At 57.9% G+C, this 20,374-nt stretch overlaps 1 protein-coding gene across 1 annotated transcript in view; it reads right to left on the bottom strand.

Annotated features, from left to right (window-relative positions):
* EPHA8 (EPH receptor A8) overlaps window positions 1-20,374 on the bottom strand; it is a 60,157-nt gene that overhangs the window by 1,792 nt on the left and 37,991 nt on the right. The window contains exons 4-15 of the mRNA XM_062013197.1: window positions 18,865-19,020; window positions 16,718-17,053; window positions 13,703-13,827; window positions 12,699-12,861; window positions 11,889-11,985; window positions 11,199-11,266; window positions 10,575-10,700; window positions 9,309-9,494; window positions 6,904-6,965; window positions 5,835-6,044; window positions 2,947-3,096; window positions 807-997 (exon numbers count right to left, since the gene is read on the bottom strand). Coding sequence (XP_061869181.1) covers window positions 807-997; window positions 2,947-3,096; window positions 5,835-6,044; window positions 6,904-6,965; window positions 9,309-9,494; window positions 10,575-10,700; window positions 11,199-11,266; window positions 11,889-11,985; window positions 12,699-12,861; window positions 13,703-13,827; window positions 16,718-17,053; window positions 18,865-19,020 — 1,870 coding nt within the window. The remainder of the gene's footprint in view (window positions 1-806; window positions 998-2,946; window positions 3,097-5,834; window positions 6,045-6,903; window positions 6,966-9,308; window positions 9,495-10,574; window positions 10,701-11,198; window positions 11,267-11,888; window positions 11,986-12,698; window positions 12,862-13,702; window positions 13,828-16,717; window positions 17,054-18,864; window positions 19,021-20,374) is intronic.

Below are 20,374 nucleotides of genomic sequence, written 5' to 3'. Positions count from 1 at the left end.
TGGTGAGGGCAGGACAAAGAGCTCGTGGCTGGTAAGAGCAGGGACAGCACTGCTGCACGGGCTGGGACACACCCTGGCATCAGGATGGGTTTGATATCTCCATCTGGACCTGACACCAGCAGTTGCACCAGGGTCTTCAATCCTCACAGCCCCACATCAAAGAATCCCAGAGGGGTGGGGGCTGGAAGGGCCCTGCAGAGCTGCTGCAGCCCCAGCCCCTGCTACAGCAGGTTCCCCTGGCTCAGGGGGCACAGGAACGTGTCCAGGTGGGGTTGGAAACCTCCTGAGAAGGAGCCTCCACACCCTCCCTGGGCAGCCTGGGCCAGGGCTCCCTCACCTCAGCACCAAAGGAGCTTCTCCTCCTGTGCCAGTGGAACTTGTTGTGTTCCAACTTGTGCCCATCACCCCTTGTCCTGGCACTGGATACTTGTGAAAAAAAGAGGTATCCCATCCTCCTGACACCCACCCCTTAGGTATTGATGAGCACTGATGAGACCCCCCTGAGCTCAGGCTTCTGTTCCCCAGGCTGAACAGCCCCAGGGCTGCAGCCTTTCCTCCTCACACACATGTTCCAGCCCCTCAGCATCTTGCTGGCCCTGCACTGGCCTCTCTGCAGCAGTTCCCTGTCTCTCTGCAGCTGGGGAGCCCAGCACTGGCCACAGGACTCCAGCTGAGGCCTCAGCAGGGCAGAGCAGAGGGGCAGCACAACCTCCCTGGCCCTGCTGCCCACACTCTCTTGCTGCCCCCAGGCTGCCCAGACGTGCTGTGCCCAGCACCGGCTGCCAGCCCCGCTCCCGCTCCCTTACCGGCTGACGGTGGCCGTGCCCTTCAGGGTGTCGGGGTTGCGGATCAGCTTGTCCAGGACACCCACAATCTGGGAGAAGCGTGGCCTGTCCCCTCGGTCCTTCTGCCAGCAGTCCAGCATGAGCTGGTGCAGGGCTGTGGGGCAGCCCATGGGGGCTGGCAGGCGGTAACCTTCCTCCACCGAGTTAATGACCTGGAGAAGAAAGACAGAGCTGGAGTGGAGCTGCAAGCTCCTGACTCCCTGCAGGCACCTCAGCCTGGTGAGCCAAGGGGGAGATACCCTGGTGCATGAGCTCATCAGATGGGGGAGCAGGTGGGGTGCACAGCAGATTCATGCTAAACAACAAGCAAGATGCCACTGGGCTGTGTGAAGTCTCCGTGGAGAGCTGGAGGCAGGGTACTGTACATAGGTGACAAAGCACTCCTGTGACAGGGGATTTATCAGGTGGTGCAACAGGTCTAAGATATTGCAGCCTCCCCTCAGATGAGCCTCAAGAGCTGCACTCACACTCAGCTGTTCCACAGCCTGGGCTTTCCACTGCTCAAGCAAGGCTGGAGGGAGCCCTGCTCAAAGGGACGCTGTGGGAGACAGTGTAAGCCACTGCACCCTCACCCTGCCGTTACCAAAGCTGCCTCCTAAACCCACATACAGTACCAAAGCCATGTAACAAACACACTGGGGAGAGAGGGGCCTCTCAGGACCTCCAGAGCAAGAAGAAAGCAGGTAGTTTTATAGTCCCTGCAGGTAAAAAATAAAGGAGTCCTGTGGTTCTGCAGCCAAAAACGTTCCTGTTATTGCCTCCCTTTGGTAACTTCCCTCCCAGGATGCAGTCAGGAACATGACTTGCATTTGCCTTCTGGTTTTATGCTACTCTTGAGGCAAGAATGGCTCCAGATAACTCTGGCAAGCCCAAAGCCAGTCTGTGAGTGATCAGCCTCATGTGGTGGTGGAAAGGATGGACTCTCAGCACTGGGCATAAAGGACAGACTGGACTGGACTGACACAGCAGGGCCAGAGAATGGCAAAGGGGTCACAGAGTCACAGCCACAGAATCTGCAGGGCTGGAAGGGACCTGGAAAGCTCATCCAGTGCAACCCCCTGCCAGAGCAGCACCACCTAGAGCAGGGCACACAGGGACTCATCCAGCTGGGTTGGAATGTCTCCAGAGAAGGAGCCTCCACAGCCCATCTGGGCAGCCCCTGCCAGGGCTCCCTCACCTCAACAGGGAACAAATTCTGCCTTGTGTTGCTTTGGAACCTCTTCTGTTCCAGCTTGTGCCCGTTGCCCCTTGTCCTGTCACTGGCATCACTGAGCACAGCCTGGCTCCAGCCTCCTCACACCCACCCTTGATGCATTTGCAACATGAATGAGCTCACCCCTCAGTCTCTTCTCCAAGCTGCAGAGCCCCAGCTCCCTCAGCCTTTCATCACAAGGCAGATGCTCCACTCCAGCATCTCTGTGGCCCTGCACTGAGCTCTCTGCAGCAGCTCCTTGTCCTTCTGCAACTGAGGGGCCCAGGACTGGACACACTATCCCAGATGTGGTCTCAGGAGGGCAGAGCAGAGGGGCAGCAGAACCTCTCTGACCTACTGCCCACAGCCCTTCTAACCCAGCCCAGGATGCCATTGGCCTCTTGCCCACGAGGGCACGTTGCTGGCTCAGGCTCATCCTGCTGCCCACAGCACCCCCAGCTCCCTTTCCCCTGCACTAACAGTTCATTCCCAGCCTGTGCTGGTCCATGGGGTTGTTCTTTCCCAGATGCCAGACTCTGCACTGGCCCTGGTTGAATGTCATTAGATTTGTCTCTGCCCAACCCTCCAGCCTGTCCAGCTCTCACTGAATGGCAGCACAGCCTCTGGGGTGGAGGAAGTTTTCCCTTGTACTCCTTTGGAAGTCACCACACACACTGGAGCTCCCCAGCAGCAGAACAGCTTGTACAGAGCAGCAGATGAGGATGGGGAGACCCCACAACCAGGCAGAGCCAGGGCCCACGGTGCTGCCAAGGGACACGGTGCAGTGAGTGGCAACACACCGATGTCCCCTGTGAGGGGCCACATGTGCACAGCCCCGGGGGGACCCTGAGGAGAGGCAAGCACTGCTTTTGGCTGAGGGCAGGAGGAGGCTGCCCTGTGTCCACTCACATCCCTGTTGGTCATGTTCCAGTAGGGCCGCTCGCCGTAGGCCAGCACCTCCCACATGACGATGCCGTAGCTCCAGACGTCGCTGGCCGAGGAGAACTTGCGGTAGGCGATGGCCTCTGGAGCCGTCCAGCGGATGGGGATCTTCCCCCCCTGGAAGACAGTGAGCAACAGGGGAGGCTCAGGGCTCAGCCATCCCTCCCTCTTGCAGCTGGGACCACAGACTGAGCCATGCACCAGGCTGGCGTCTTCTGGCAAGGGCTTGGGAGGAATTGCACAAGGTAAGGGCAGACGTGTGCCTGAGGCAAGGGGAAAGCTGTGCTGCTCTACAAGGTCTTTGTCATGTACAATCCTGGCTTTCAGTGGTCAAGAGGGAGAAATTCAGAGTGAAGAAGCAGAGCTCAGAGCTACCAGAGCACAAATGCATGGAGCTGACCATGGGCATGGGCAGAGAGCCTGACCTGAGCAGGCAAGGCTGGTGCTGCCTGTCCCCTACTGCTCCAGCAGGCAAACACTGGAAAGCAGGACTTGTTGAACTGAAAGGTTCACTGAATCACAGAATCCCAGCATGGTGGGGTTGGAGGGGCCCTGCAGAGCTGCTGCAGCCCAGCCCCTGCTACAGCAGGTTCCCCTGGCTCAGGGGGCACAGGAACGTGTCCAGCTGGGGTTGGAAACCTCCTGAGAAGGAGCCTCCACACCCTCCCTGGGCAGCCTGGGCCAGGGCTCCCTCACCTCAGCACCAAAGGAGCTTCTCCTCCTGTGCCAGTGGCACTTGTTGTGTTCCAGCTCATGCCCATCACCCCTTGTCCTGGCACTGGGCAACACAAAAAAAGTGTTATCTCATCCTCCTGATACCCACACCCTGTAGGTACTTGTCAGTGTTGCTGAGATCCCCCTGAGCTCAGGCTTCTGTTCCCCAGGCTGAACAGCCCCAGGGCTGCAGCCTTTCCTCCTCACACACGTTCCAGCCCCTGATCATCTTGCTGGCCCTGCACTGGCCTCTCTGCAGCAGTTCCCTGTCTCTCTGCAGCTGGGGAGCCCAGCACTGGCCACAGGACTCCAGCTGAGGCCTCAGCAGGGCAGAGCAGAGGGGCAGCACAACCTCCCTGGCCCTGCTGCCCACACTCTCCTTGCTGCCCCCAGGCTGCCACTGGCCCCTTGCCCACATTACTGGCTCATGGTTAGTTTGCTGCCAACCAGAACTCTCAAGCCTCTCTCCTGGAGCTGCTCTCCAACAGGTCACCCCCAGCTTGATTGTGCTGACACAAATCATCAATATATAGGCTGATACACATTTAAGCTGCAAAGGGGGTTGCTGGCCACCTGAAGAGGAAAGTTGTGGTGTAGGGAAGAGCAGGTGGGTTTCCCAAGACAATACATCTGGGAACAGCCCTCAGGTATCCCTGTGTAGGGAGAGTTGCCTCTGCCTGCCTGAGTCCTGCCTCAGTCCTGCACCTCTTGATGGGAATAAGGACAAATGATGTGTCTTTTGGGAGAATCCCTTTGTAATGTCCTGAGCAAGTCAAGGACAACAGAGGGGGAACACAACAAACCATCCCACATTTCTGAACAAGAAAACATCCTCATTTCAGGATATCCTGACTGAGACCTCACCAGAGACCTCGTGCTCCTAATCACTGAGTCTTTGTGGTTGAGCTCCATCCAGATGATGCATCTGCTCTTAAGAGGAACCAACTCTGGTGGGTTTTGCTGTGCCAAGATGCCTCAAAGCTTCTGCTTGTGGTCTGTCTACAAGCTTCTCCATCCTCTAGTGACCTCCCTGCTTGCCTTCACACTGGGAACACAAAACTGGGAGAGCTGGAAATAGGGCAACACATGAGCTCTGGTCACTCAGGTCACTCTGACAAAGACTAAATGCACTGGGAGAAAGCTCAGAGGTCAGGGTACATGTGTTTCTGGGCACAGGCAAAGAGATGGGCTGCCCTGACATCAGGAAGCCCTGACTGACCTTGTGCTCCTTCTTTCCCTTTCTCTGAGAGTCTCAAAGCCAAGATGCAGAGGATATTTGTATTTGAACAGGATCTGGAGTATCAAGCTACTTCTTGAGATGCCAAAGGGAGCTGCTGAACACAAAGACACACAGAGGACACATCTGGCTCACTTCTCCACTTGGCTGAAGCCAAGGCAAGAGCATGAAGGACATGTTCTCCAGGCTGGGTCACTGTACACTCATCCCTCAGAGCTCTGGGCCAGGCTCTGCTTTGCCATCAGCTACACCAAAGTAACCTGGAGCTTTTTGTGCTTCTCTGATCTTAATCCTCCTGAAAAATGATGCTCAGACTCCTCAGCTGATGCTCCAAACTGCTCTGCATCAGGAAGTGCCTGTCCACCACATTTCCCTGGGCAGAGGTGTGCCTGGGGACCACGTTCATTCCTTTCACGGTCAGGGAAAGGCAAAAGGAGACCAATGCATTTTGTTTTGCCTCTGCTGAACTCCAGTGGAGGAGCACACTGAGATCCACAGCTGTCATGTTGGCAGGAAAAGTCTTGAAATGGCAGACAAAAGTGTCAGACATTGGACCAAACCCACTGAGGTTGCAAAGCCACTCCTCCTGCATCCCTGAATGGGGAAGAGCCATGGCCCAACAGCAGGGAGATGAGAGTCACCCTGTGCCCTGATTAACTCCCTTCCTCCCCACCCTGCTGCTCTTTGCTCACTGCACTCTCCTGTTCTGGGATGTGCCTGTGTGAAGGATGATGTATTAAGACTCAGAGGCTTTTTGAGCTCATGCTGCTGGTCCAGATATCAGCAGTGAGGTGACTGTTTCCATTTCTGCCCTGTCTATTCTGACTTTTCTATCTGTCAGTGCCTTGGGGCAACCACCATCAGTAAGGACCAACAAGACAGCAGTGCAGGGAGCCCCACACACCGTGGTGGTGTATGCAGCATCAGGGTCATCCTCCAGGATGCGTGAGAGGCCAAAGTCAGACACTTTGCACACCAGGTTGCTGTTGACCAGGATGTTCCTGGCTGCCAGGTCCCTGTGCACGTAGCCCAGGTCAGCCAGGTAGCGCATCCCCGCGCCGATGCCCCGCAGCATGCCCACCAGCTGGATGATGGTGAACTGCCCATCGTGCTTCTGCAAAGGAAATGACAGAGCTCATTCCTGGTTCTCACCAGCATCCCAGTCACAGGATCATTTGGGTTGGTAAAGCCCCTGAAGCTGCTGCAGTGCCAGCCCTGCCCTCACCCTGCCCAGCCCAGCACTGACCCACAGCCCTCAGCACCTCAGCTCCACGCCTTTGGGATCCCTCCAGGGCTGGGCACTGCCCCAGCTCCCTGGGCAGCCTGGCACAGGGGCTCACACCCCTCTCAGGGAAACAGTTCTGCCTCAGCTCCAGCCTCAACCTCCCCTGGGGCAGCTGCAGCCCATTTCCCCTTGTCCTGTCATTCATGGCTGGGGAGCAGAGCCCGACCCCCAGCTCCCTGCAGCCTCCTGGCAGGGAGTGTCAGAGAGTGCTGCTGGCTGCCCTCAGCCTCCTCTTCTCCAGGCTCAACACCCCCATTCCCTCAGCCTCTCCCCAGCACCCTTGTGCCTCTTCCCCAGCTCCATCTCTGAACACTCTCCAGCACCTCAACGTCCCAGATGTGATGCTGCTCTCATTAAACCCATCCCCTAGTACCTCTTATCTTTGGCTTAGTACATCCTCTAACATTAGTGTCTCTCTCTTGTCCCCTCAAGTCACTCCATGACCTCCCCCCCCTCAGAGCCTCTGACAGCTTCTCAGAAGGGTGTCCCTGCCTTTGCAGTGCTTCTCCAGGGAGCCATTCACAATGCCCTGGAGCCTGTGTCTGCTGGAGAGGTGAGAGCCCAGAGCACAAGGCTGTGACATCGGGTCTGCAGCAGCCTGCAGGCTGAGTAGCAGGAACCAGCCTCTCCTCCAGCCACTCAGCCTGGGGGATATGTAATGAACAAAAACCCAGGACGAGCTCCTTACCCTGAGGAAGGTGTCTAGCGAGCCATTCTCCATGTACTCAGTGACAATCATTACCAATTTGCCTGCAGAAGACAAGGGAGGTCAAGTTAGCAGAGAAGTCACCTTCCTCTGGGAAGTACAGAGCCAGGCTCTCATGGGAGAGACAAATCCAGGCCTGTGGATCTCCTGCAGCCCCTGCAGAGCAGTCTCACCCCTGCACCACTCAGGATGAGCACAACAATGGGGACCTGGCCATCACCCCAACACTTACCCCTCCCTCTAGGTGCTAGTGATGTGGCTATAGGTCAGCTCCCTCACCCTGCTGTATTTTGCATGCCACCAGCGTGACACTTTGCATCAGAATGTGCCTTTTTGAAGGAAGGCTTCAAATTATGATTCAATACAGGCAGCCTCTAAAACAAACACTAATGGGGAGGACATGTCCTGAAGCAATAACCCTGACCTGGGGTGCACTGTGGAGGAAAGAGAGGGACTGCCACATGGAAAGTTTGTCCTGTAAGAGGAATTAAGGGATGGAAGGTGGGATGCAGGGGATCCCATGTCAATGCACAGACAAGGGATGGAGGGTGGGATGCAGGGGATCCCATGCAAAGGCACAGACAAGGGATGGAGGGTGGGATGGAGGGGATCCCATGTCAATGCACAGACAAGGGATGGAGGGTGGGATGGAGGGGATCCCATGCAAAGGCACAGACAAGGGATGGAGGGTGGGATGGAGGGGATCCCATGCAAAGGCACAGACAAGGGATGGAGGGTGGGATGGAGGGGATCCCATGTCAATGCACAGACAAGGGATGGAGGGTGGGATGGAGGGGATCCCATGTCAGTGCACAGACAAGGGATGGAGGGTGGGATGGAGGGGATCCCATGCAAAGGCACAGACAAGGGATGGAGGGTGGGATGGAGGGGATCCCATGTCAGTGCACAGACAAGGGATGGAGGGTGGGATGGAGGGGATCCCATGCAAAGGCACAGACAAGGGATGAAGGGTGGGATGCAGGGGATCCCATGCAAAGGCACAGACAAGGGATGGAGGGTGGGATGGAGGGGATCCCATGTCAATGCATAGACAAGGGATGGAGGGTGGGATGCAGGGGATCCCATGCAACGGCACAGACAAGGGATGGAGGGTGGGATGGAGGGGATCCCATGTCAATGCACAGACAAGGGATGGAAGGTGGGATGGAGGGGATCCCATGTCAATGCAGAGACAAGGGATGGAGGGTGGGATGCAGGGGATCCCATGTCAATGCACAGACAAGGGATGGAGGGTGGGATGCAGGGGATCCCATGTCAATGCACAGACAAAGGATGGAGGGTGGGATGGAGGGGATCCCATGCAAAGGCACAGACAAGGGATGGAGGGTGGGATGGAGGGGATCCCATGTCAATGCACAGACAAGGGATGGAGGGTGGGATGGAGGGGATCCCATGCAACGGCACAGGCAAGGGATGGAGGGTGGGATGGAGGGGATCCCATGCAAAGGCACAGACAAGGGATGGAAGGTGGGATGGAGGGGATCCCATGTCAATGCAGAGACAAGGGATGGAGGGTGGGATGCAGGGGATCCCATGTCAATGCAGAGACAAGGGATGGAAGGTGGGATGCAGGGGATCCCATGTCAATGCACAGACAAGGGATGGAAGGTGGGATGGAGGGGATCCCATGTCAATGCAGAGACAAGGGATGGAGGGTGGGATGCAGGGGATCCCATGTCAATGCACAGACAAGGGATGGAAGGTGGGATGGAGGGTATCCCATGCAAAGGCACAGACAAGGGATGGAGGGTGGGATGGAGGGGATCCCATGTCAATGCACAGACAAAGGATGGAGGGTGGGATGGAGGGGATCCCATGTCAATGCACAGACAAGGGATGGAGGGTGGGATGGAGGGGATTCCATGCAAAGGCACAGACAAGGGATGGAGGGTGGGATGGAGGGGATCCCATGTCAATGCACAGACAAGGGATGGAGGGTGGGATGGAGGGGATCCCATGTCAATGCACAGACAAGGGATGGAGGGTGGGATGCAGGGGATCCCATGCAAAGGCACAGACAAGGGATGGAGGGTGGGATGCAGGGGATCCCATGCAAAGGCACAGACAAGGGATGGAGGGTGGGATGCAGGGGATCCCATGTCAATGCAGAGACAAGGGATGGAGGGTGGGATGGAGGGGATCCCATGTCAATGCAGAGACAAGGGATGGAGGGTGGGATGGAGGGGATCCCATGTCAATGCACAGACAAGGGATGGAGGGTGGGATGCAGGGGATCCCATGCAAAGGCACAGACAAGGGATGGAGTGTGACCAAAGTGATCCTGACCCCCATCTCCCAGCGTGCTCACAGGGAGACATATCCCAGCTCTGCCCCACCACAGGGCCCTGTCCCCAGCAGCCACATACTCCTGGTCACCACCCCCTCCAGGTGGATGACATTGGGGTGGTCAAACTGTGCCATGATGCTGGCTTCACTCAGGAAATCCCGTCTCTGCTTCTCTGTGTAACCAGACTTCAGTGCCTTGATGGCCACAGGAATCTCCCTCTTCCCAGGCAGCTTCAGGCGGCCGTAGCACACCTCTCCAGACTCCCCTGCAAGGCAAGGTGAGAGCATGGGGGAGATCCTCAGCTTCTTGCACCAACCCACCAGCACCATCCTGCTGGCGTGCTCTGGCACCTCAGCACTCCTGGGCTCTTTCATTGTGCATCACTACCTCAGTACAGAAAGGCTGATACACCTCCAGCATCCAGAGACACCTCTGGGAACTGGGAGGAATGAGCAGGATAGTCTTCTGTAGTGTCCAGTGCCAGGACAAGGGGTGATGGGCACAAGCTGGAACACAGCAAGTGCCACTGGCACAGGCACAGAAAGTCCTTTGGTGCTGAGGTGAGGGAGCCCTGGCCCAGGCTGCCCAGGGAGGGTGTGGAGGCTCCTTCTCAGGAGGTTTCCAGCCCCACCTGGACACGTTCCTGTGCCCCCTGAGCCAGGGGAAGCTGCTGTAGCAGGGGCTGGGGCTGGGCTGGAGCAGCTCTGCAGGGCCCTTCCCACCCCCACCACTCTGGGATTCTGGGATGCCTTTTACTGAAGACAACAGGCCAAGAGCAGTGATTACTGTGGCACTTGTTTTACCACTCTTAATGAACAAATTTGTGAGTCTCCTGGAGCAGCAGAGATGTCTCTCAGCCTTCCTAATGCTGCTCTGCAGTAAGCCCTTGGGAAGCTGCTGGTGAAGTTCCATCTCCATCTCTTGCCCTGTGCTTCCCTGCCAAGCCCTGCTCCTATGCAAAAAAACCCCTTTTGTTACAAAAATCTACCCTTTGGCTTGCAATTTCATCTGCATCTCGTCACCCCAGATGCTTGGGGTGAGGTTTGAGAGCAGGGTGGCTGTGCTGGAGCACTCACATGGGACAGGCTGAGCCATCTGCCATCAGCCCAAGCAGCCTGAGCACCCCCTGCACCCAGCTGCCTCCAAAGCTTATTCCATGCACCAAACCCTCTCTGCTCTGCCTGTGATTTTGCTGTCCAAAGGACAGGGAGCAGACGAAGCCGTGGCTGAGCTGTGGCCAGTGCCACGCAGGCTGCTGTGCTCTCAGCGAGGCTGGCACGACCTCAGGCTCTGAATTTCCCTGAGCAGATGTGATGGGAAGAGGCAGCTTGGCCCAGGGACTCACCAGACCCGATGACCTTCTCAATCCTGATCCGAGAGGCCTCGATTTCCCGGGTGAACTCGTGCACAGCCTGGCAGGGATCCTCGTACGTGTGGGGGTCCACGTAGAACTTGGACTCAGGGAACTTCACTGCCAGGTTTCAAAGAGAAGAGAGGAGATAAGCTCCTGCAGGCAGCCCTGCTGAGAAGTAGGGGCACCCAGTATCTGGGCAGGGGATGGGCAGGGGAAGGATTTCTTGGGCTGCTGTGCTGAGGAGCCTCAGAGGCTGCAGCTCCAAAGAAACACAAAGCACTCTTTGGCACAGCAGTGCCCTCATTGTCATCCTCCATTGCCCCTCCACCCCATCCCTCACTGGTGATGAATCTTCCACTCTTCTGGCTTGCTGCTCTCTGGGATGAAGCTGTTGCAATCCCATCTCATGCTGTGCAACTTTTCAACCCCATCACCAAGATGCTCCTGGGATTAGAGCTCAGGGTCAGCTCCTCTACACACATCCCCAGAGCAGGCAGCAGTCTAAATCCTTCCCTCTGGAAACCACAGCAGTGGCAGAGGGCAATGGTCCAGGGCCTTGCCCATCCCATGGGGCTGAGGGACACAGCCCAGGGACAGCAGCAGGGAGAGTCCTACCTTGCCCATTCTGATAATGCATCTTCTCCTCGTCAGAGTCCTGGAAAGCCTTGCTGTAGCCACAGTGCCTGCCATGGGGACACAAGAATCAGAAGGGCTGCTCCTGTCCTTTCTTCCCACAGGCAGCCCAAAGGGAAGGTGGAAGGCTCTGCATGCCAGGGCTGCAGGCAGCCCAGGAAAAGAGCTGGAGCTGACACTCAGCCCTCCACCAGCTGCATTCTGCCTCTTGCTGGACTGTCATTCAAGCTTCTTTCCAGGTACTCCAAGCTTTGGCAGTGCTAAAACCTGCAAAGCTTTTGTCACCTCTGGGCAGCAGCATGTGCTCCACGTGCCTGGCTCAGCCATGCTGAGATGTAGCAGATGCATTCCCCCTTGGACCTTTGTGGTGGAAGAGAGCTCTCTCCACTGCTGATCTACCCCTCAGCCCATCCAGTCAGCCCTCATACTGGTATTGCTATGGCTATTGCTACTGCTGCTCAGCCTGATGGGAGAGGGGGGAGATCTGGAGAAGGTTTTTCCCTATGCCTCAGGGCAAGTGGATGCAGAGTGACTCCTAAAATAACTCCTTGTTGCTTATTAACCCCTGACCTGGGGATGCTCTGGGCAAACTGAGAGGAGAAAAGTTACACTCCTCCCATTCCTCCTGCCCCACTTGGCCACAAGCTGCACAGAGCTCCAGAAAACACTGACCTCTTCTTGCAGATTAGGACCACCAGCAATGCAACGAGGCCAGTGATGAGAGTCAGGCTGATCCAGACAATCGTCATCGTGTCGTACCGGAGGGAGACTGGAAGAGGAAGGGGAGGAAGGAGGTGAGCTGCAGTGGGAAGGGCTCTGCTGGGATCAGAGACTTACCTACCCCAATGGGGTCATGGTCACAGAATCACAGAACCACAGACTCTCAAGGGCTGGAAGGGACCTGGAGAGCTCATCCAGTGCAACCCCCTGCCAGAGCAGCAGCACCTAGAGCAGGGCACACAGGGACTCATCCAGCTGGGTTGGAATGTCTCCAAGGAAGGAGCCTCCACAGCCCATCTGGGCAGCCCCTGCCAGGGCTCCCTCACCTCAGCAGGGAACAAATTCTTTCTCATATTTCTTCAGAACCTCTTCTGTTCCAGCTTATACCAAAGACAAAGCCCCACTGCCTATCCAGCCCCAGCTCTAGGGGCCATTTGCACATGTGTGCAGGAGCCATTTACATGTGGGGAAGCCAAGCATCGATCTGGGAAAGCCATGGTGATACAGCACACAAGCAGAGAGAGGAGGCCTCAGGATCAGGTCTTCCCTGCCCTGTTATGTCCTCCCCCCTCCTTCTTTCAAATGTATAAACACATCTCAGGGGGCCACTCTGAAGCAAGCCTTGCAGGCTGGAACGCCAGGAGACATATCCCCAGCCTCCCTCCCTGTGTGGCAGAGGAGCAATGGCCATGGGGAAGGGCATCACCACACCCCATGCTCCCTGCCCCACACTGCCCACATCCCACAGCTGCACACACTCACCTGGCTTCCCAGTTTCCACCTCCACGGTCTGGCTGAACCTCCCGCAGCCAGCGGACGTGCGAGCCCGGACCTGGAAGATGTAGCGGGTTGCAGGCTTCAGCCCAGAGATGGTGGCAGTGGTTCCCTTGGATTTCAGAGTTGAATAGCTCTGCATTTCCTTGTCCTGGCACAAAACAACACCAAAGACCTTGCTGTATCAGAACAGCAACCATAAAGTCTTGCAAACTAGTCCTTTGTGCAGGGCTGGCTGACAGCAGCAGTTGCACCAGCAGGATTTAAACTGAGCCATAGAATCATAGAACCCCAGAGTGGTGGGGTTGGAAGGGCCCTGCAGAGCTGCTCCAGCCCCAGCCCCTGCTACAGCAGGTTCCCCTGGCTCAGGGGGCACAGGAATGTGTCCAGGTGGGGTTGGAAACCTCCTGAGAAGGAGCCTCCACACCCTCCCTGGGCAGCCTGGGCCAGGGCTCCCTCACCTCAGCACCAAAGGAGCTTCTCCTCTTGTGCCAGTGGCACTTGTTGTGTTCCAGCTCATGTCCATCACCCCTTGTCCTGGCAGTGGACACTTCAGAAGAAAAGACTGGTCCCATCCTCTTGAAATCCATTCTTTAGGTATTGATGAGCACTGATAAGGGCCCCTCTCAGGCTTCTCTTCCCCAGGCTGAACAGCCCCAGGGCTGCAGCCTTTCCTCCTCACACACATGTTCCAGCCCCTCAGCATCTTGCTGGCCCTGCACTGGCCTCTCTGCAGCAGTTCCCTGTCTCTCTGCAGCTGGGGAGCCCAGCACTGGCCACAGGACTCCAGATGAGGCCTCAGCAGGGCAGAGCAGAGGGGCAGCACAACCTCCCTGGCCCTGCTGCCCACACTCAATACACCCCAAAATGCCACTGGCCGTTTTGGCCATGAGGAGACGTTGCTGCTCATGTGCCATGTGAAGTCGCAGCTCCCTGCCCCTGCCTAGACCTGCCAAGCTGGGATGGGTTTGCATGAGGAAGCTCAGCGTTACCTTCTCGTAGTACTTGATCTCATACTCCAGGATGATGCCGTTGGGCTGGTCTGGCTCCTGCCACAGCAGCGTGACGCTGTTCTGGCCGGTGCTCTCCTGGCGAACCACCACCACCTGGGACGGGGCTGGGGAGGCAGATGGCGTGTTGGTGGGGGTCCTGCTCCATCAGGCAGGAGGACAAGGTAACAGGGAAGGGTGGAACTGGAGCCCTATGCAGGACACCTGCTTTAAACCATGTTTGTGTTTAAATGAAAGCCATGTGGAGATGAGTGCTGGCAGGGGCTGCCCAGATGGGCTGTGGAGGCTCCTTCTCTGGAGACATCGCAACCCAGCTGGATGAGTCCCTGTGTGCCCTGCTCTAGGTGCTGCTGCTCTGGCAGGGGGCTGCACTGGATGAGCCTCCCAGGTCCCTTCCAGCCCTTGAGACTCTGTGAGTGCTGTGAAGGCATTTGCAAACAGGCTTTTGTTCACTTCAGCTGCCTCAGTCCCTTTCCCATGGAATGAGCAGGCTCTGAGGAGGTGAAAGAGGAGGCTCTGGAGGGGACACTGATGCCTCACAGCAATCTGGAGCCAGAAAGGAAAAGGAGCTGCAGGGCTGGAGGTCATGGATGGAGATGCCTAGCATGACCCCAACTCCTCTTGCAGAAGAAAGGGGGAAAGGGAGATGATAAATGCCCAGGGGAGTGCTTAGGGACTGAGCATCAGTTTAAAGGTGACCTGGGGCTACTTTCCTGCCCACATGCCTGGGCCTGGGTTAGGGGTCTGTGAATTGGTTCTTGTACCTGCCATGTCCTAAAACTGGAGCTGCCACAGACAGAGGAGCCAAGTCACCAGTTTCTTTTCCCTCTGGGAAAATGCCCCCTGCAAGGACCTCAGAGAATGTGGTGGGTTGTGTGATGGGCAGGTACAGCCAATGGGTCTGACTGATGGGAAGGGCCCTGACAACCCTCATGACTCTGGCTGTCAAATGAAAAATGGGATGTGGTGGCTCCAGGGAAGATGGAGCTGCACAGAGACTAAAAGAGGCTGCAGCAGCCATGGGGCACCCAAGGACTGAGAGGCAGCTCAGCTCATCTTTGAGCTGGCTCCTCTGAGAAGCAGAAATCACTACTGGGACACAGATCCCTAGGACAGGGTGGGGATGGTGGGGATCAGCTCAACCCCACGGGCACATGCAACACCATCTCACATCTCTGCTGCACCCTCACCTGCCCTGCTCAGTTGCCTGGGGCTGAGTGGGACAAGAGTGATCAGCACTCAGCATGGACAGGCCCCCCCAAGCAGTGTGGCCAGGGTCTCATCCCCTCCTGTGTGCAGGGATGCTCTGTGGCGTGCAGCCACATAGCCACAGCAGCCAAACTGCAGTCACAGCCAACCTCCCACCCCTGCTGCTTTCACAGCCCCTGCTCAGCAGCCACTCTGCAGCAGAGAGGCTGGAATGGGAATATTCAGCCCTTCCTGAGCACATGCCTGTTGGAAGCATGGGGCTGAGGCTGCTGGTGAGCACTGGGAGGGATGATGCAGGAGGGATGAAGCAGGACTGAGCCATTTCCACGAGGGCTCAGCGCTGCAGACGTGCCACGAGCAGACAGCAGGGGCAAAAAGGGCCCTGTTCTTGTGCCAGCCCTGAGCTAAGCCAGCCATGCTGCCCAGGTGCCTCCTGCTGGCACCACCAGAAGGGGCTCAGCATCACAGGGAGGTCCTGGGGGCTTGTTTGCAACTGAGGGATTAACAAGAAGGGTCAGTCCCTGCCCTGGCCTCTGCTTGCAGGGTGCTCTTGTGGCAAGGGGCTTGGCTGTGAGCTGAGGAGAGGCTCTGGTGACCCTGGAGCAAGGTGCTGGCCAATACGGGCTGGAGCACTGCTCAGAGGCACTTCCCAGAGAAAGAGCATTTCACAGCAAAGGATTTACAAAGGTGAGACATGCATGAGAGAGATTTTTCCCAGCAAATGCTGCTGTCACCTGCCAGGGCCTGGCATTGGTGTGAGCTGGAAGCAGAGCATGAACTGCTGCTCGGCCCTTTGGGAAGGGACAGAAGGGTGAGGGAACAGCCTGAAAGATTCATGCTACACTTAGTGTTCCTGTCAATAAACAAGTGTTCTCTGTGCCCCCTGTCTACTGCAGAACAGGAGCCTTCATCAGCAGCTGCAGGCTGAAGTGCAGGCAAAGCAGGATGAAAAATGATAGCAGCAACCAGAGAGGGCAAGAGTTGCCTTGGGCAGCAGCTTGTGCCCAGCCCTCCCTGCTCCCAGCAACCCACCTACAGCAGCAGAGAGGACAGAGGCCACATCTCCTGGGGGCCTTGTGCCCAAAACCAAACCCTTGGCTGCCAGGGCAGGTTCTGAATCATAGACTAACAGGATCATTTGGGTTGTTAAAGCCCCTGAAGCTGCTGCAGTGCCAGCCCTGGCCTCACCCTGCCCAGCCCAGCACTGACCCACAGCCTCAGCACCTCAGCTCCACGGCTCTGGGATCCCTCCAGGGCTGGGCACTGCCCCAGCTCCCTGGGCAGCCTGGCACAGGGGCTCACACCCCTCTCAGGGAAACAGTTCTGCCTCAGCTCCAGCCTCAACCTCCCCTGGGGCAGCTGCAGCCCATTGCCCCTTGTCCTGTCATTCATGGCTGGGGAGCAGAGCCCGACCCCCAGCTCCCTGCAGCCTCCTGGCAGGGAGTGTCAGAGAGTGCTGCTGGCTGCCCTCAGCCTCCTCTTCTCCAGGCTCAACACCCCCATTCCCTCAGCCCCTCCCCAGCCCCTTGTGCTCCAGCCCCTTCCCCAGCTCTGTGCCCGGCTCTGGCCACGCTGCAGCCCCTCAGTGTCCCTGTGGCAGTGAGTGAGGGGCCCAGCACTGACACAGCCCTGGAGCTGCAGCCTGCCCAGGGCCCAGCACAGGGGACAATCCCTGCCCTGCTCCTGCTGCCACCCCACTGCTGAGCCCAGCCAGGGACAGAGCAGCATCGAAGCACCATCAGCATCCCCCAGGCAGGCAGAGCCTGAGGGAGGGTCTGCTCCTCCTACCTGCCTGGTTTGTCGTGATGTTGGCCACGGCAGCTCTCCTGGACTCCAGGCTGAGGTCAGAGACGCCGTTGACGGCCTCGACCCAGAAGGAGTAGTTGGTGTGCGCCAGGAGGTTGGTGACGGTGAGCGCTCCCTGCACCAGGCTCATCTGCTGGGGCACGAAGCGGATGGCGCTGCCGCAGCCCTGGCACGGCCCCGTGGCCCCGGCGCAGCGCCGGCACAGCACGTTGTACACCACGTCGGCACGGCCGCCCTTGTCCAGGGGGGGTCCCCACTCCAGGCTCACCGAGGTGCCGTTCACGCTGGAGATGAGGTTGACGGGAGCAGAGGGGGGGCCTGGAAAGGAAGCAGAGGGTCAGGCAGAGCAGGGGGCGCTGTGTGGGACCAGCAGAGAGAATCACACAGTCACAGCATGGTGGGGGCTGGAAGGGACCTGCAGAGCTCATCCAGCCCAACCCCCTGCAGAAGCAGCTCCCACCTAGGTCAGGTCACACAGGAACGTGTCCAGGGGGGTCTTGAAGAGCTCCAAGGAAGGAGCCTCCTCACCCTCCCTGGGCAGCCTGGGCCAGGGCTCCCTCACTCCAACACTGACACAGTTTCTCCTTGACTGTGAAACAGTCTCCTTGTGTTAAACAGTTTCTCCTCGTGTTTCTCCTTGTGAAGCTGGGACTGTGTTCCATCTTCATCGCATCACCCCTTGTCCTGTTGCTGGGTGCAATAGAAAAAGGGATGCCCCAACCTCCTCCCCAACACCCACCATTTAATGAGCTCCCCCCTCAGTCTCCTCTTCTCCAGGCTGAACAGCCCCAGGTCCCACAGCCTTTCCTCATCAGGAAGATGCTCCAGTGCCCTGAGCATCTTGGCAGCCCTGCACTGGCCTCTCTCCAGCAGTTCCCTGTCTCTCTTGAGCTGTGGAACCCCTGGGGCAGCAGATTCCTCTGTGTACAGCAACACTGAGCTGCTCCAAGGGGAAAACTGAGCTGTCCCGAGGGGAAAATGCTCCAAAGAGCAGACAGCCAAGGCACAGACAGGTCTCAGGGTGAAAAGTCATGGAGGTAACATGCTCTGGATCATGATGTTTGCTCTGGGGGAAGCAGGAAGCAAAGGGGATGTGTGAAGCTCTGAAGAGCCAAGGTGGTGATGGGCTGGGCAGTGGCTGACAGGACCTGCTCATCTAAAGAGAAGGGTGAACTCACATTTCCTAGGGGAGATTAACAACCTGGGATGGATATTCCCTTGGGAAACATAAGTCAGATGTTGCTGAGCTGTCTTTCACCTTGGCTTCAGCTAGCAGCCCCACACCTTTCTGTCCTGGATCAGCTACAGAGAGGAGAAGTCCTTTGGGGATGTTCTTGTCCCTTTTTAACGGGGGACACTGGGTTCCCCAAAGCAGCCTATTGCAGGGTGCTGTGCTGAAGCCCTGTGAGAAGCCCCAGTGCCACCGTCCCCCACAGCAAAGGAGAGCACAGAGCACTGCAGTGTCCATGGGCTCACCCTGGGCACTTCTGCCAAGGAAAGGGGGGATCTTATTAATATTTACAGGTATCTCACTGGTGGGTGTCAGGAGGTTGGGGCAGCACTTTTTTCTCTGGTATCCAGCAACAGGACAAGGGGTGATGGGATGAAGCTGGGACACAAACAGTTCCATTGAAACATAAGGAGAAGCTGTGTCAGTGTTGGAGTGAGGGAGCCCTGGCCCAGGCTGCCCAGGGAGGGTGTGGAGGCTCCTTCCTTGGAGCTCTTCAAGACCCACCTGGACACGTTCCTGTGTGACCTGATCTAGGTGGCAGCTGCTTCTGCAGGGGGGTTGGACTGGATGAGCTCTGCAGCTCCCTTCTAACCCTCACCACTCTGTGATTCCATGAAAGCAGTCAGTGAGTGGCCAGTGCATGAGCAGCCAAGCTGGCCATCAGAGCCACAGCCTCACCCTGCTCTATGGCAGCAGAGAGCCCCAGGAGAGCAGCGAGCCGGCCAGCGCTGGGGGACAGCAGCAGGATGAAGATGACACAGAGGGCAGCGGCTGGATGTGGCTGAGGGGCTCTCAGCTGGTGTGCTGATGGGAAAGCAGGGCTGATGGGTGGCACATGCCCATCAGGCACACTGGGCTGGCCAGGGAGCACCTCCTGTGGCCACGGGTCAGTACTCACGGGTGCAGGCGGCCGAGGGAGGGTCCTGCAGCGCCCGGTAGAAGCTGCTGTCGCAGCGGCAGACGCGGGCAGCCCGGCTCTCCGAGTGGCTGTGCAACGGGCACTTGGCACACAGCTGGTCCCCGGGTGCTGACTTGTAAAATCCCAGCTGGCAGGCTGCAGAGGAGGGAAGGGGCAGATCAGAGGGATGTGCCTGCACGAGGAGGGTCACACGACTCGGTGGAACCCACCAGCACAAAGCTGGACCCGCCACAGCCCCTTGGCACAGTGATGGGAAACTGGCCCTTCTCCCCAGTGCCTGGGTGAGTCCTCCAGCTGCCCAGCTAGGAACTGGGCTCTGTGAAACTGCTGTTGGCCCTCCCCCAGGCTGTACTTACTGCCATCCTCAGAGTTGCTCCTCATTGTTTGACAAGAAGATTCGGGTGCCTCTGCTTTTCGGGAGCTCGAGGTGCCACCCTTGCACCCATGGCTGCTGCCCTCAGCTCTCCCCCTGGCCCCAGGGCCAGGAGCACTGCCAGGATCAAACCAGGCAGCACTGGAAAACACCTGGTTCTAACAACCATCATTTATGGGGCAAACACGGCACAGTCCTCACTTCAGAGTGGCTGCCACACTGCTCGTGCCAAGTGCCTCAAAAGCATCCATGTGGGTGGTTTCAAGAATGAAAAGTTCTGCTCCTGGGACATGGTGTGTGTCATAAAAAACTGCTTCAGTTGTTAAAGCCCTTGAAGCTGCTGCAGTGCCAGCCCTGGCCTCACCCTGCCCAGCCCAGCACTGACCCACAGCCCTCAGCACCTCAGCCCCACGCCTCTGGGATCCCTCCAGGGCTGGGCACTGCCCCAGCTCCCTGGGCAGCCTGGCACAGGGGCTCACACCCCTCTCAGGGAAACAGTTCTGCCTCAGCTCCAGCCTCAACCTCCCCTGGGGCAGCTGCAGCCCATTGCCCCTTGTCCTGTCATTCATGGCTGGGGAGCAGAGCCCGACCCCCAGCTCCCTGCAGCCTCCTGGCAGGGAGTGTCAGAGAGTGCTGCTGGCTGCCCTCAGCCTCCTCTTCTCCAGCCTCAACACCCCCATTCCCTCAGCCCCTCCCCAGCCCCTTGTGCTCCAGCCCCTTCCCCAGCTCTGTGCCCGGCTCTGGCCACGCTGCAGCCCCTCAGTGTCCCTGTGGCAGTGAGTGAGGGGCCCAGCACTGACACAGCCCTGGAGCTGCAGCCTGCCCAGGGCCCAGCACAGGGGACAATCCCTGCCCTGCTCCTGCTGCCACCCCACTGCTGAGCCCAGCCAGGCTGCCCTTGGCCTTCTTGCCCCCCTGGGCACGCTGCTGGCTGCTGTTCAGCCTCTGGCACCACCCCTCCAGGCCCTTTCCCTGCAGCAGTTTCCAGCCCCTCTATCTCAGCCTGCAGTGTTCCCTGGGGTTGCTGTGTCCCTCTGCAAGCCCCTGCTGTGCTGCTAATAGAAAGCACAAAGTGAAGGGCAGACACCCTCAGCCATGTTTCCCTTGCAGCAGTGC

Source organism: Colius striatus, chromosome 21 (genome assembly GCF_028858725.1).
Source record: "Colius striatus isolate bColStr4 chromosome 21, bColStr4.1.hap1, whole genome shotgun sequence".
NCBI lineage: Eukaryota > Metazoa > Chordata > Aves > Coliiformes > Coliidae > Colius > Colius striatus.
Note: the sequence above shows the minus strand (reverse complement) of the source record. Positions and strands in the feature narration are given on the sequence as shown.